This window comes from Pan paniscus, chromosome 5 (assembly GCF_029289425.2).
Source record: "Pan paniscus chromosome 5, NHGRI_mPanPan1-v2.0_pri, whole genome shotgun sequence".
NCBI lineage: Eukaryota > Metazoa > Chordata > Mammalia > Primates > Hominidae > Pan > Pan paniscus.
This window is the reverse complement of record NC_073254.2, coordinates 149578656-149593114: the sequence shown is the minus strand read 5'-3', so window position 1 is coordinate 149593114 and position 14459 is coordinate 149578656. Positions and strand designations below refer to the sequence as shown.

General features: G+C 39.7%; 1 protein-coding gene across 2 annotated transcripts in view; it reads left to right on the top strand.

Moving 5' to 3' along the window:
• Window positions 1-14459, top strand: part of ARHGAP18 (Rho GTPase activating protein 18) — a 190121-nt gene that overhangs the window by 171000 nt on the left and 4662 nt on the right. For both annotated transcript variants that reach the window (XM_034962844.3, XM_008952981.5), the window contains exon 13: window positions 11802-11926. In XM_034962844.3, the coding sequence (XP_034818735.1) occupies window positions 11802-11926 (125 nt within the window). The remainder of the gene's footprint in view (window positions 1-11801; window positions 11927-14459) is intronic.

Here is a 14459-nt window from a genome sequence, read left to right as displayed (position 1 = left end):
TTCCTGATGGAAATCATGTAGGAGAACAAAAGAGGTCAAAAATGACTCTGATTTTTGGCCTGAGAAATTGGAAGGATGGTATTGCTTTCAATTTCATGATTTCAATTTAGGACATATTGAGTATGATGTCTATTGGACATTTAAGTGGGGATATTTGAAATGTTTGGAGAGAAAATCAGGTCATACTAACTGGCCACTTAGGTGCATAGAGAGACAGGGGCAGAGGGGAAGCAGGAGTGAGCCTTAAGAGAGATTGATAGCAAAGTTTCTATTTTGTGCATGACAGGGAACTGCTGAAAGGTGAAGGAAAGATTTGAGGGAGTGTAAGATTGGAGGGTAGGTAGGAGATGGTAGGTAATTTCCTTGTTGATGGGAGTATATAAATTGGTAGAGTTCTTCCAGAGAACAGTGGCATGTGGCAAAGTCCTGAAAGCCATGCTCTTCACTGGACTCAGATATTCCTCCAAAGAGAGTAATAGCATGAACATGCAAATATTTATGGTTAAGTTCATTGCCATTTTCTTATGCTGACCAAAATTAGAGATAATCCAAAAGAACAGAGGTGGCTAGTTAAATACATTATGGCATATCTATACAGCGAAATACCATGAAAGTGTACAGATGTGTATCTTGACATTGAAGAGATTCGTAATATGTTACTATGTGAAAAAAGAAGTTACAAGTCAGTGAATGGTGTAGTGCTATATTTTTAGGGGGTAATAGCTATGATTTTAATGCTTTGCAGAGGTCAGACACAATGCTAAACATTTTACAAATATTGTCTCATGTAATATTTATGGTAGTCTAATTGGGGTGTATTATTGTCTAATTTTTTTCAGATGAGGAAAGTGAGAATTAGCAATCTTAAAGTTACTAAGGTTATCTAGATAGAAATTAGTGGAGTTGGAATTTGAAACCAAATCTATATGACTTTAAATCCATGGACTCTTCACCATTATTCTCTGTTTCTCCATAGATCACAGAAGGACTCTAAGAAGGATATATACCAAAACTCTGGGCTTATGGGTGGTAATACAATGAACATGGATTACTGCTGTTATAAAATATGTTTTATATGTAGTTCTTAAAATGGTCCTGGGCTAGAGCCAAGGCCCAGTTGAGAATCGAAAGAAGTTTAGAATGTGAGCCAATAGGAACCCTGCAACATGTGGATACTGGTTGGATGTGAAGAATGTTGAAGAAGAAGGGAATCTAGAATGACTTGCCAAATTTTGCCTTGGGTGACTTTAGCATCAGGCAAAAGGGGGACAGACTTAAAAGTGAGTTTTTGACACTTTGGGTTAACGTGCTGTGTGAGTCGGCTACAGGGGCCTGAATTTCAAGGAGCATCCAGCATTGGAGGCACACCTTTGGGATTAGCCTAGAGATTGTTGTTGAAGCCATAGAGTGGTTCATATTACACAAGGTGGATATATGGAGTAAGAAAATAAAGAGACAAAGAGAGATCTCTAGGGGATTCCAATATTTAAGTATGGGCCATTCGAGAAGAGCTGGTGAAGGAGGCTAGGAAATAATAGGAAGTAAGAGAAAGTTGAAGGATGTATATTTTCTCTGAAGCCCAGGCAGGAAGAGTAAAGTAAGTAAAAAGAGCTTGGTTAGTAGTGCCAAATGCTGCAGAGAGACTGAGTAAGGTTAACACTGGACAAAGGTTTTTGAATTTGAAGGTTAATTATTACTTTCCCCAAAGCACTGTCAATGGTAATTTATGGAAAAAGCTAGATTGCCAGGGATTGGAGAGTGAAAGAGATTATAGATCATAAACATTCTTCAAGGTAATATTTTTAAGAGGCTTTGACTCAATGCAGTGGCATGCACCTGTAGTCCCAGCTACTTGGGAGGCTGAACAGGAGGATCACTTGAGCCTAAGAGTTAGATGCCAGCCTGGGTAACACAGTGACACCCCTGTTAAAAAAATAATAATTTTGTATGCTATTAAAGCTAACCGTTTATAATTGGGCATTTGTATTATTAAGACGTGCTAGACTACACTAGTTAATTAATAATTTCAGCCAGGTTTTAAGATGTACTCAATTTACCTCATGAGGCAAATGTTTTTAGTGACTACAGCATACTGAGTGTTTGGTCCAAATGTAGATGTTCTTAAATATTAGTATGTCTTATCCATTAATTATAGTAGGAAGAAACAGTTGGAGGAAAAATAAGAAAATTGTAGACCATTAATAATAATCATTTTCTGATAGCCTTTAACTTGTCGGGATTGATAACACACACATCTACACCCACACATACACCTCAGAAGTCATGTGGCCTGAGGATATAGCCCCAGCTCTGCCACGAGTGAGTGTGACAAGTCATTTTACCTCTGTGGGCTTCAGTTTCTTTTATAAAATGATAGGGTAGGATCAGGTTAATGGTGTTTAACCAGAAGTTCACAATAGAGGCATCTGTGATATTTAATTTTTTAAAGGTTTGTTTATTTTTGGAGATAAGGTCTTGCTTTGTCACCCAGGCTGAAGTGCAATGGTGCAGTCATGGCTCATTGTAACCTCAAAGTTGCAGGCTCAAGGGATCCTCCCACCTCAGCCTCATGAGTAGGTGGGACTACAGGCACGCATCACCATGCCTGGTTAATTTTTAAACTATTTTGTAGAGACAGGGTCTTGCTATGTTGCACAGACTGGTCTCGAACTCCTGGCATCAAGCGATCCTCCCTCCTCAGCCTCTCACACCTGGGATTACAGGTGTAAACCACTGCACCTGGGCTGGTAATATTATTTTAGAACAAAACAAAAAGCAAACCGTGATTGGGTGACTCGCTAGACCCACTGAGTCAGACTCCCAGGGTAGGACTTGGGCGTGTGTATTGTCTAAAAGCTGGAAGGGTAATTCCCTCTTCCTATTGGTGTGTTTGTGTGTGTGTATGCACATGTATATTTAATTTTATCATGAAACTTTTTTTTCACACACACGAGTAGAAAGAATAGTACATGAGCCCCCCAAAACCTTTATCATCAACAATCAAACACATTTTTCTGATCTTGTTGCATCCTGTCTCTCACATGTTTTTTCCTTTTAGAATTTTAAAGGGTATCTTATAATTACCTCAGATTGCATCTCTGCCTACTAAGAATGTGGGGGCAGCTTTGATGAACAATTGGTTGTGATTTGTTGACTCATCCAGGCCTCAGGGTTATTGTGACTTAGGTTTGTATGATGTTTCTTCTGCCATTCAAGCTCACCTCTCAAAGGGAGACTGTTCATTTATGAGAGTAAGGGTACAGAGTGGCTCTATGAGATTGTGTCAAAAATGCCATGCTGCTCACCACATCTGACCTCATAGGTCAAGGAAACAAAAGGCTTTATCTCATAGGGTTAATGTTAGTGTTAACCTGGGACATGCTAGTATCACACCCTTAATTTACCAGGGAGGAACTCAAGCTTTAGAGAGCTTACGTGACTTGCTGAAAGTTCCAGAATAATGTTGTCACATTTTAAAGTGTAGGGCTATGGATGTGAAAAAGAAATCTGTTGCTACCACTGGAAGAATCCTGGCATTGGCAGCAGTGCGGTGTAGATGCTGAGTTGTTTGTGGCCAGGGTTGCGTGCCTTTATGCACAACTCTGTTTAGAATTGCATCTCTGATTTCATTTAACAGCTTTCGCTGCAAAGCATTGTTGCAGGTATTGTTTCAAGCATCTGCTTTAGGTCTGGAAATAGTGTCTGGATTTACTTGGGGACCCAAGTGGAAAATCAGATTACAATATCAAGCACAAAATCTTATTTCTTTTTATGACATTCCCTGATTTTTAATACTGCATAAAAATACCACATTAAAAAAAATATTAGAACTTATGTCATTGGAAATTAAATTCTTATTAACTATGGAAGTTATTTTAAGCCTTTCTTTAAAATCCTCTGAATCTGTGAGTTGGATAAAAGTTTAAGGCATTTGGATAACAAAGATCCAATTATAATTAGCACATAGTTCAAGATAGTAGCGAATTCCTTTTATATCACCACTTCCCAGTATTGTCAGTTCAGACTAGGGTGATGAATATACCATTTTAGTTTAAGATACCTTGCTAAAATGTCCCTGTTTAATTTTCTAAAATATGTGTTATATCTGGCCTTCTTTTTGAAAAAGCTGTATTTCCAATTTGCCCTTTTGAAGATAAAAAGGGTTTTCTGTAGCATAAAAAATGTCAGCTTTACATTTAAATTAGCTTTTAATGAAAAAGAAAGAGACCTCTTTTACGGGTCTGACATTAAATTTCTAATCTCTAGAGTGCAAAAATATGAGCAATGCAGTGTTTTTATATACCTTATGAAAAAATGCTAAAATTGTTATTTAACCAGATAATAACAAAATCAGGTTTAGAAATATAAACTTCAGTTCAATATGTAAAACATGTGAAGACCATATGAGGTCATTTTCTCTATTTTAATAATCTTAGCATGCATAAGAAATTAACACTCTTGAAGTTGTAAAATCCTTTGTGACTTTTCTTTGATGGAGTGTTAGTCAAATACTGCCCTTCTCCAGTCCTGCTGTACCTCACATAACTGCAGTTCACAAGCACACTCCTCCCCTATCTCAATGGGAAAAAAAAAGCAGGAGACAGAGTGACAATTTTAGATTAAAACATGTGAAAGAGAAGGGTTATAAAGATCATGCTGTGTACAGATTCAGTTATTATTATGGCTCAAGTTAAGAACAGACTGGCTTAACGATCAGGCATGTTGTATCTTTTCAAAGCTTGGCAACTCAATGTAATTAGTATACTAATAACTTCAGTATTCGATACAGCATGATTCTAGTACTTAATAGTGGTTTTCATACACCATTTAAATGATGGCTTTGGCATAATTTATTGTTTATCATCTTTGTAAATATCATTTGGCCTTCCTTGTCAAGATATCCAGCAAAAACTTCCCAGAAACAACTTTAACTCTTTAGCTTTACCATTATATATACTGGTTAAACTCGTTTCTTCTTCAGAGATAAAGAGCATTGTATATCCATATTGAGTCAAACTCTCAATCTCTGTATTGTTGTAAGAATTTGGATGGGATGAATCACTACAGAAATAAACAAGCTGAGAAATGTTCATATCCCATAGACACAGAAACCACACACACACTTTCTCTCCCTGCCATAGAATACAGGTTCTCTAGCGGTCAGAGAATGTCAGCCTAGGAAGGTTTAATGAAAACCATGTACCATTGTTGGTTTAATGAAATGCTTTCCAAGGATATTGATATTCCAGCTCTTTGTGAAATGAGTCAAAATGACTACAGTTTGTAGCTTGGGAAGGGTTCTTGTTGAGCTCAAAGGTGGCTTAACCTCATCCTCTGCTCATTGAGGGAAAGGGATGTGGGAAATGTTTTTATTTCATAGCCAGAAGGAATCTGTAGGAGAGTACTCATGCTGCTTCCCATCTTGGCAAAAACCAGCCTGTGTACCCCATAATATGTCAATTACCTAACATTACACATATACATGAAAACCCCCAATTGCCCCCAGAAGCTAGTATCTTGGGACTCTTCTATTAAAACTCTTAACTATCAGAAAGATCCTAGCTTCCTGGGTCAGATGTGGTGCTTTCTGTGCAAGTCCTTTTACCACCCTGAACTCAACACCTCATTTCATAAGGAAGCATGGCATGGTCATACTCCCCAAAGCTATGGTACCTGAGCTCATTTAGAAAGCATTAAGTTGTCACTCAATATTGAGGGTCAACTTGATTGGATTAAAGGATGCAAAGTATTGTTCCTGGGTGTGTCTGTGAGGGTGTTGCCAAAGAAGATTAATATTTGGGTCAATGGACTGGGAGAGGCTTGGTGGGCACCATCTAATCAGCTGCCAGCATGGCTAGAATAAAAGCAGGCAGAAGAAAGTGTAAAGAACAGACTTGCTGAGTCCTCTGGCCTTCATCTTTTTCCTGGCTGGATGCTTCCTGCTCTGGAACATTGGACTCCAAGTTCTTCAATGTTTGGACCCTTGGACTTACACCAATGGTTTACCAGGGGCTGTCTGACCTTCAGCCACAGACTGAAGGCTGCACTGTCAGCTTCCCCACTTTTGAGGTTTTGGGACTCGAACTGGCTTCATTTCTCCTCAGCTTGCAGACGGCCTATTGTGGGACTTCACCTTGTGATCGTGTGAGTCAATACTCCTTAATAAACTCATCTATGCTATGAGTTCTGTCCTTTTCGAGAACCATGACTAATACAGATATTGGTACCGATAGAGTGGGGTGCTGCTATAAAGATACCTGAAAATGTGGAAGTGATTTTGGAACTGGGTAACAGGCAGAGGTTGGAACCGTTTGGAGGGCTCAGAGGAAGATAAGAAAATGTGAAAGAGTTTGGAACTAGAGACTTGGAGGACTCAGAAGACAGGAAGATGTGGGAAAGTTTGGAACTTCCTAGAGACTCATTGAATGGCTTTGACCAAAATGCTGATAGTGTTGTGGACAAAAAAGTCCATGCTGAGGTGGTCACAGATGGAGATGAGGAACTTGTTGGCAACTGGAATAAGGGTGATTCTTGCTATACTTTAGCAAAGAAACTGGTGGCAATTTGACTCTGCCCTAGAGATCTGTGGAACTTTGAACTTGAGAGAGATGATTTAGGGTATCTGGTGGAAGAAATTTCTAAGCGGCAAAGCATTGAAGGGGAAGCAGAACATAAAAGTTTGGAAAATTTGCAGCCTGACAATGTGATAGAAAAGAAAAACCCATTTTCTGGGGAGAAGTTCAATCCCACTGCAGAAATTTGCAGAAGTAACAAGGAGCTAAATGTTAATCACCAAGACAATGGGAAAAATGTCTACAAGGCATGTCAGAGACCTTCAAGGCAGCCCTTCCCATCACAGAGAGGCCTAGGAGGGAGAACTGGTTTGCTGTGCCAGGCCCAGGGCTCCCCTTCTCTACACAGCCTCAGGACATGGTGCCCTGAATCCCAGCTGCTTCAGCTCCAGCCATGGCTAAAAGGGGCCAAGGTACAGCTCGGGCCATTACTTCAGAGGGTGCAAACCCCAAGCCTGGCAAGTTTACATGTGGTGTTTAGTCTGTAGGTACACAGAAGTCAAGAATTGAGGTTTGGGAACCTCTGCCTAGATTGTAGAGGATGTATAGAAATGCCTGGATGTCCAGGCAAAATTTGCTGCAGGGGCAGAACCCTCATGGAGAACTGCTGCTAAGGCAGTGCAGAAGGGAGATGTGGGGTTGGAGCCCCCACACAGAGTCCCCACTGGGACACTGCCTAGTGGAGCTATAAGAGGAGGGCCATTGTCCTTCAGACCCCAAGATGGTAGATCTGCTGACAGCTGTTGCTATGTGCCTGGAAAGGCTGCAGACACTCAACATCAGCCTGTGAAAGCAGCCGGGAGGGGGTCTGTACCCTGCAAAGCCACAGGGGCAGAGCTGCCCAAGGCTGTTAGAGCCTACCTCTTGTATCAGCATGACCTGAATGTGAGACATGGAGTCAAAGAAGATCATTTTAGAACTTTAATATTTGGTTAGGCTGGGCATGGTGGCTCATGCCTGTTATCCCAGCACTCTGGGAGGCCAAGGCGGGTGGATCACTTGAGGTCAGGGGTTCAAGACCAGCAGCCAACATGGTGAAACCCCATCTCTATTTAAAATACAAAAATTAACTGGGCCTGGTGGCACACACCTATAATCTCAGCTACTCGGGAGGATGAGGCAGGAGAATCGCTTGAACCCAGGAGGCAGAGGTTGCAGTGAGCTGAGATCACACCATTACACTCCAGCCTGGGTGAAAAAGCAAGACTCCACTGCAAAAAAAAAAAAAGATTTGGTGACTTCCCTGTTGGATTTCGGACTTGCGTGGGGCCTGTAGCCCCCTTGTTTTGGCAAGTTTCTCCCATTTGGAACAGGTGCATTTGCTCAATGCCTGTACCCCCATTGTATCTGGGAAGTAACTAACTTGGTTTTGATTTTGCAGGCTCATAGGTGGAAGAGACTTGCCTTGTCTCAGATGAGGCCTTGGACTTGGACTTTTGGGTAAATGCTGGAATGAGTTAAGACTTTGGGGGACTGTTGGAAAGGCATGATTATGTTTTGAAATGTGAGGACATGAGATTTTGGAAGGCTGGGGATGGAATGATACAGTTTGGCTGTGTCCCCACCCAAATCTCATCTTGAATTCTAGTTCCCATAATCCCCATGTGTTGTGGGAGGCACCTGGTAGGAGGTAATTGAATCATGGGGGTGGTAACCCTTATGCTGCTGTTCTTGTGATAGTGAGTGAGTTCTCATGAGATCTGATGGTTTTATAAGGGGCTTTTCCCCCTTTGCTTGACATTTCTCTCTCCTGCTGTCCTGTGAAGAGGTGCCTTCTGCCATGATTGTAAGTTTCCTGAGGCCTCCCTAGCCATGAGGAGCTATGAATCAATTAAACCTCTTTTCTTTATAAATTACCTAGTCTTGGGTATTTCTTCATAGCAGCACGAGAAGAGACTAATACATTCAGCTCTTCATGAGATGTGTTGGAGGGGAAAAGAGACTACATCCCCAAGTAGATACATGCTAATGTTAGTAACTCTGGCTTTTCTCTTTGGCTCTCTACAGAAGTAAGTGACTGAATTATCTCTTGTAACACACTTAATTCCTTTTCTCTGCTTTCTTTCCCTTCCTGTCTTTTCTTGATAGTGGAGGGAATACCATATGGTGGATAGAGGCAACTTAACTTGTTTCTTTTAGACATTGTTCCTAAGATGAGTTTTTGCCATTAAGGAAATACCCCTTGGCATACTTTCTTTTATTCTAGAGACATTTTGCTTTGTTTATGTTATCATTATTAGTAAAAATGAACAAAAAATAAGTAATTTTGAATGATTCATTTAATCATTAAACATTGATGGGTAGCTACAGATATGAGTCAGATATGTGGCATACAACCAGAATACAGGTCATATAGTAGGACCCTTTTGAAGGAGAGTCAGCAGAATGAAGAGATTCCTTTTGACTCTGTGGAGCGTGGAAGGTTCCATGGAGTTTGAGGTATTTGAGCTGAGCCTTGAAAATGGTTAGCAGAGAGATATTTGGGAGGGGGAGTAGAACGTACACAAAGATAGGAAAGCTTGGAGTGCTGCTGGGCCTTTTGATCCAAACAGTAGAAGGTTCTACAAGAAATAGTGGGGGAAAAGGCCAGGAGCTGACTAAGATTGCCATATCCCTGAACTCTTTATGGTAATATATTATTTTCTGAATCATTTTGGTTTTGCAACTCATTTATTATGGACTTTCTGTATATAAAAACTTAATCCAGTCATCTTCACTTTAAATGTCAGTGTAGATTTGGCTGCCTTCTTCTAGGGCTGGGTAAGATGTGATTCTGGGAACAATTTCTGTCCCTGATAAACCTGTATATAAGGATATTTGACACTATGACTTAACCAGGATTTCCTAACTTTTAACCTCAATATAAAGTGCATGGCTATCTGCAAACTCTAGCCTGCCGTTCAAGTCCCTCCACAATAGTAAATAATATTTATTTACTATTGTTTTATAAGTAAAACAATAGTCATAATAATAGTGATTAACAGAATCCAAAATACCAATATTGTTGTGCTTACTGAGTAGACAAGGTGGATTAGGGTTTTATGAGCACAGTCTCAGTGCTTCAGATGTTGCTATTACAATTTTCAGTCTAATGTTAAAGGTGTTCATGCCACTGATTATTTTCCACCTCCTATGAGGCAACAAATAGGTGAGGCCATGCGAACAGCTTAAATGGCCATAGTGGGAAATAACCTAGAGTTCAAACCCAAGGGAGAAGTTCATGGAGTCGCTGAGTTGGATGTTACACCATTGATTTAATAACTGCTTTGTACCACATGAAATGCCCCATCCATTGCAAGAAGCAGCATGTGTTCCAAAGTGTTGTAAGTGAAAATAAAGCCTGTCACAGAATCAAGGACAAAGGGAAATTATACTTGTATCCTAGGGATGAGGTCAAGGTCATAGACTAAAGTATCAATAAGTCAAAAAACCAAGCCAAGGATTCAGGCTGGATGGAAAGATGAAGCAGGAATTGAGGGGTGTGGGCACAGGTTGGAATTGGGGGCTTGGAATTGGGAGGTTGGAATTAGGTTGTCCTTCACAGATTGAATTGAGCATAATATGTCCTGCAAGAGAAGGTAGAGGAGGATGCTATGACCAAGGTTAGCCCAGCAAAGTCATGAGTGTAAGGCCCTGGAAGGCTTTGTCCATTTTTGTTCAGGTTTGGAGTAATGTGTTCTGTGGCCCTTCACTGACTGGTCAGAGGAAGGAGGCAGGTGGGGCACCACCCACTCTGCAGCAGGATTTCTGAGGTTGATGGTCAGGTCCTTTGTGATACCTTTGCAGGTCTAGCTGTTGTTTGCAGTCCGTGGCCTTCCACAATCCCATACTCACTGTACAGTCTTATATCGTGTTGCTTCTTTTCCTTGTTATTCCCACACTAAATCTCTGATATTACTGAGAAGCAATATTAAATCTTTTAGGGTACCTACATTTTTATAGAGCCTGATTCTAAAGGTATATTATTTGTGTTGAACTTTGAAAGAAATCAAATTAGTGGCATCTGTTGTATATCTCTGCTCAATGTTTATTTTATTTTATTTTTATTTATTTATTTATTTTTGAGATGGAGTCTCACTCTGTCTCCCAGGCTGGAGTGTGTCTCAGCTCACTGCAACCTCTGCCTCCTGGGTTCAAGCAATTCTCCTACCTCAGCCTCCCGAGTAGCTGGGATTACAGGTGGGCGCCACCACACCCAGCTAATTTTTGTATTTTTAGTACAAACATGGTTTCGCCATGTTGGCCAGGCTAGTCTCAAACTCCTGAGATGTTTATTTTTTTAAAAAACAATTCAAGACCATGTACATTAAAAAAAAAAAAAGGACATGATATTGTGGGCACAAAGTTATGCAGTAAAGGACTTGTTTCTTATTTATTACTGGGTAAGTAAACCTAGTACAATATCTGGTACTCAGTAGATGCTTAATAAATTTTGGTTCAATTGAACAGGGTATTTGTATTATTTAAAGCATTATCTTTTGAACATGATTTGTGCGTGCTGTTTATTCTAAGGTCTAAGTCATAATGGTTATAAATAATAGTATTTATTTTAGCAAAACCCTTTAGGAATTAATTAAGACTAATATTTCTAATGCTATAGCTGACATTTTGGTATTACAAACCTCATAAACTTTCACTGGTATCCTCGAATCCATAAAATGTTTTTCACATCCATGGGCAAAAGATTTAGAAAGGGGTCATCGTAAGTTCAAAGTGTGTAGCCAAAAAGCATGAGCTCATTAACCAAATGGGGGACAGACAATAAAAATAGAAAAGTGTGTTTCTTTTTTATAAAACATTCAGAGACAAAAAAATTTTGTGAAATTTTGTGAATGTCCAGGAACATTTTTCAAATGCACATACTGCAATAGCACACAGAGTAACTTCTTTCTGATTCAATTTCATAAATTGCTACATGAAGAAGCACCCTCTAGTAGATAATACTCAGAAATCAGCACTTAATATGGCAGTAATGGTTATTGCTGTCATTCTTTACATCTTTAAAAATAATTAAGCATTACTGCACAGGCATTATAAAGTTCCCCTATCACCATTAAGAGGATATTTGAGGTTTGATGTAATTTGGCAAATTACATTATACAGTAGTTAAGGTTTTTATGTAGTGAAGTAAAATGCGTAGTAGTTAAGCACACTTACTATATAATGCATTGTAGAGTTACACGTTCCAGCTGCTGCCAGCTTTGTTCCAGTGTCATTATTGCTTTGCAGGCTGACGTTCCTCAGGGAGTGATTCGAGTGCAAGCTCCCCATCTTTCGAAAGTTTCCATGGCAATACAGCTAACTGAAGAACTAAAAGCCAGTGATGTACTTGCCAGGTTTCTCAGCCAAGAAAGGTAGAGGCCTGTTTTGTGTTAATTATTCCATGGCATAAGTCACTTGCTCTCTCTCTCTCGCCTTCGCTGCTTCTTCTTCTTCCTTTTTTTTTTGTTTTAATTGTGGGGTAGTATGAAATGCTTAAAAATATTGTCTTCCCAGCAGAAGAGAACAGCAGACTTAACCATTAGACTGTTGGAATGAGTTTAGTTCATTTGATGTGGCTTGTGTTCAGATTGAGCCTGATTCAAGCAGGATTTCTGAGTGTTCCTTCACTGGGCCTGTGATGGGCTTGCCAAGCGAGACCACTCAGTATTCTTTCCAGGATACGTTGATTGGAGGTTAATTACTGTTTGTAGGCTGTAAGGAAAATTACTAATTAGGATGCAGTGGCATTAAAATAAAGAAAAGAGACAACTTTTTCTATGAAATATAATGGATTTCAAAATGGTCAAATTTAAAAACAAACCATAAAGAATTGAAAGAGGAAAACCAGGCCTTTGAGCGCTGAAGTCTCAAGGGGAGGACATACCATCCTCATTAAGGACAACAGGTCCTTCATCTATATTTTGGAGTTGATGGGGCAGGGAGAGTCATTTGAAAGCTGCTAGCATCCCTCTTACTATATTAGAGTATGCCTTTTCCAGAACACTTTGCAGTGTCTTTTCTTATATTTTAGAGATTCTAACAAGTATATTGTATTTTCAGGTTTTGCCCTTTGAATTCTTTCTTTTAGCTGAAAGTCATGTTTTCATGCCTCCTCCAGCCTCATTTTCAGTCACTGAAATAGACTAAATGTTTAAAAACAGAGGGTCATCCAGGGCATTGGCATCTCAGTTTACGAATACTCTGTCTTGGTCTTTCATCGAATTTAATCTCCTCATTCTAACATTTGGGGGCTTCAATCAAGCTTTCTGCTAAAGCACAAGGCCTTAAACAGAACAGAAATATATTAAATACTTCTAGTACCATAATTGGAAGGGGAGATATAAACATATATTTTAAAGTACCTTCCCATAGGGTTTATAAATTGGGAGAAAGGATGTATCTGTGCAACTAACAGATGGTGATGAAATGAGAGAGAGGCTTATTGGTAATATCTAGGCTTCAATAAGCCGGTGTAAACTTCCCTCAGAACAGCACTCTGAAGTAAGTGCTATTATTACGTCTGCTTCACTGATAAGAAAACAGAGATTTACAAGGTCACACATTTTTCATAGGTGGTAGAGCTGGAATTCTAAATCTGTGGTTTCCCTCCAAAGGTAGTCCCTTAACCATTCTCCACACTGGCTGGAGGATCTACAGAGCATCATAGATCTGGGAACCACTAGTGCAGAGACTGAGAGTAGATGTGTTTTTGGAGATTATGTCCTGAGGGCAGTTGGAAGATCTCAGATGTCTTTGCTCCCTATATTGTCTTGCAGTTTCTGCAAAGTCAATCCACATCCTCTCTGCTCCCTACCTTGACTTAGTAGATACTAACTTTTGCCATTCTTCCCACCAGCCATGCTCTCATTCTCTCCCAGAACGTGTACCTGAAGACCTGGCCAGACTTCAGATATAAGCAGCTCTTTCCAGCCAGACACAGTTAATTTACATTTACTTTCAGGACCCAAGTGCTCAATTTAGTCTGTACTTTTGTTCCTCTACTTGCTAATAATATGAGACTATGAAGCTGTACCCCACATTCAACTGTGACTTTAATATTTAAGGTATAGCATGAAAACAATCATAGTCATATTGTTATAGAAAGCACCAGCTGTGACAACTATTGTCTGACAAATTTGGATTTTCTGCTTGTGGTGTTTGTATTAAATAAGCATTTGCTACCCCCGGAGCAGGGTATCTTCTTCCCGCTCTTCCTCCTATTCCTTCTCCACCTAGATGGAAGTCTGGTAAACTTCTCCATTTACCTCACTTCCGCCCCCAGTCCTCAGCCCCTTTCCTTATGCTTGGGGATGCAATCTGGATTTCAAAGCTAACTATTTCTGTTTCACCTTCAGCTAGTTTTTATCATCTCTTTAAGTATCAAGTTCCTCATTTGTAAGAATGGACCAGAATAGCATCTATTATTGTAATTAACTAGGAAAATGACCATGCAGCATATAGCACTGTCTGGGCCGCATAGTAAGTGTAATTCTCAGTAAATGTTTATATATTTCTTCCACCACATTCCTGTGCTTCTTCCATTTGTATTCCACCTGTGCTGGGGCAGGTAGAAACTCTGTATCCTTCCATTCTTTTTCTCCCCCACCTCCTCAACTGAAGCCAATGGACACATGAATGATATACAATATATGTATAATAAATCGCACGTTCATTCATTCTTTGGTAAAGGATTGTTGCCTTTAATGATGAATTTGTTGATTAGCATTATGCAAAAATCTGAATATACCAGGAAATCTAGTTCCTGTTTCTTTAAAGTAGAGCACAGGTACTTGAGAATCAGTCTGACAGCAATATCTAACTAGATGTTTTTATTTAAATCAAGTCTCCTGAAACATTGAATTTGGTTTTCACAGAAATAGGGACTCTCTTTAGACCTATAGTTGA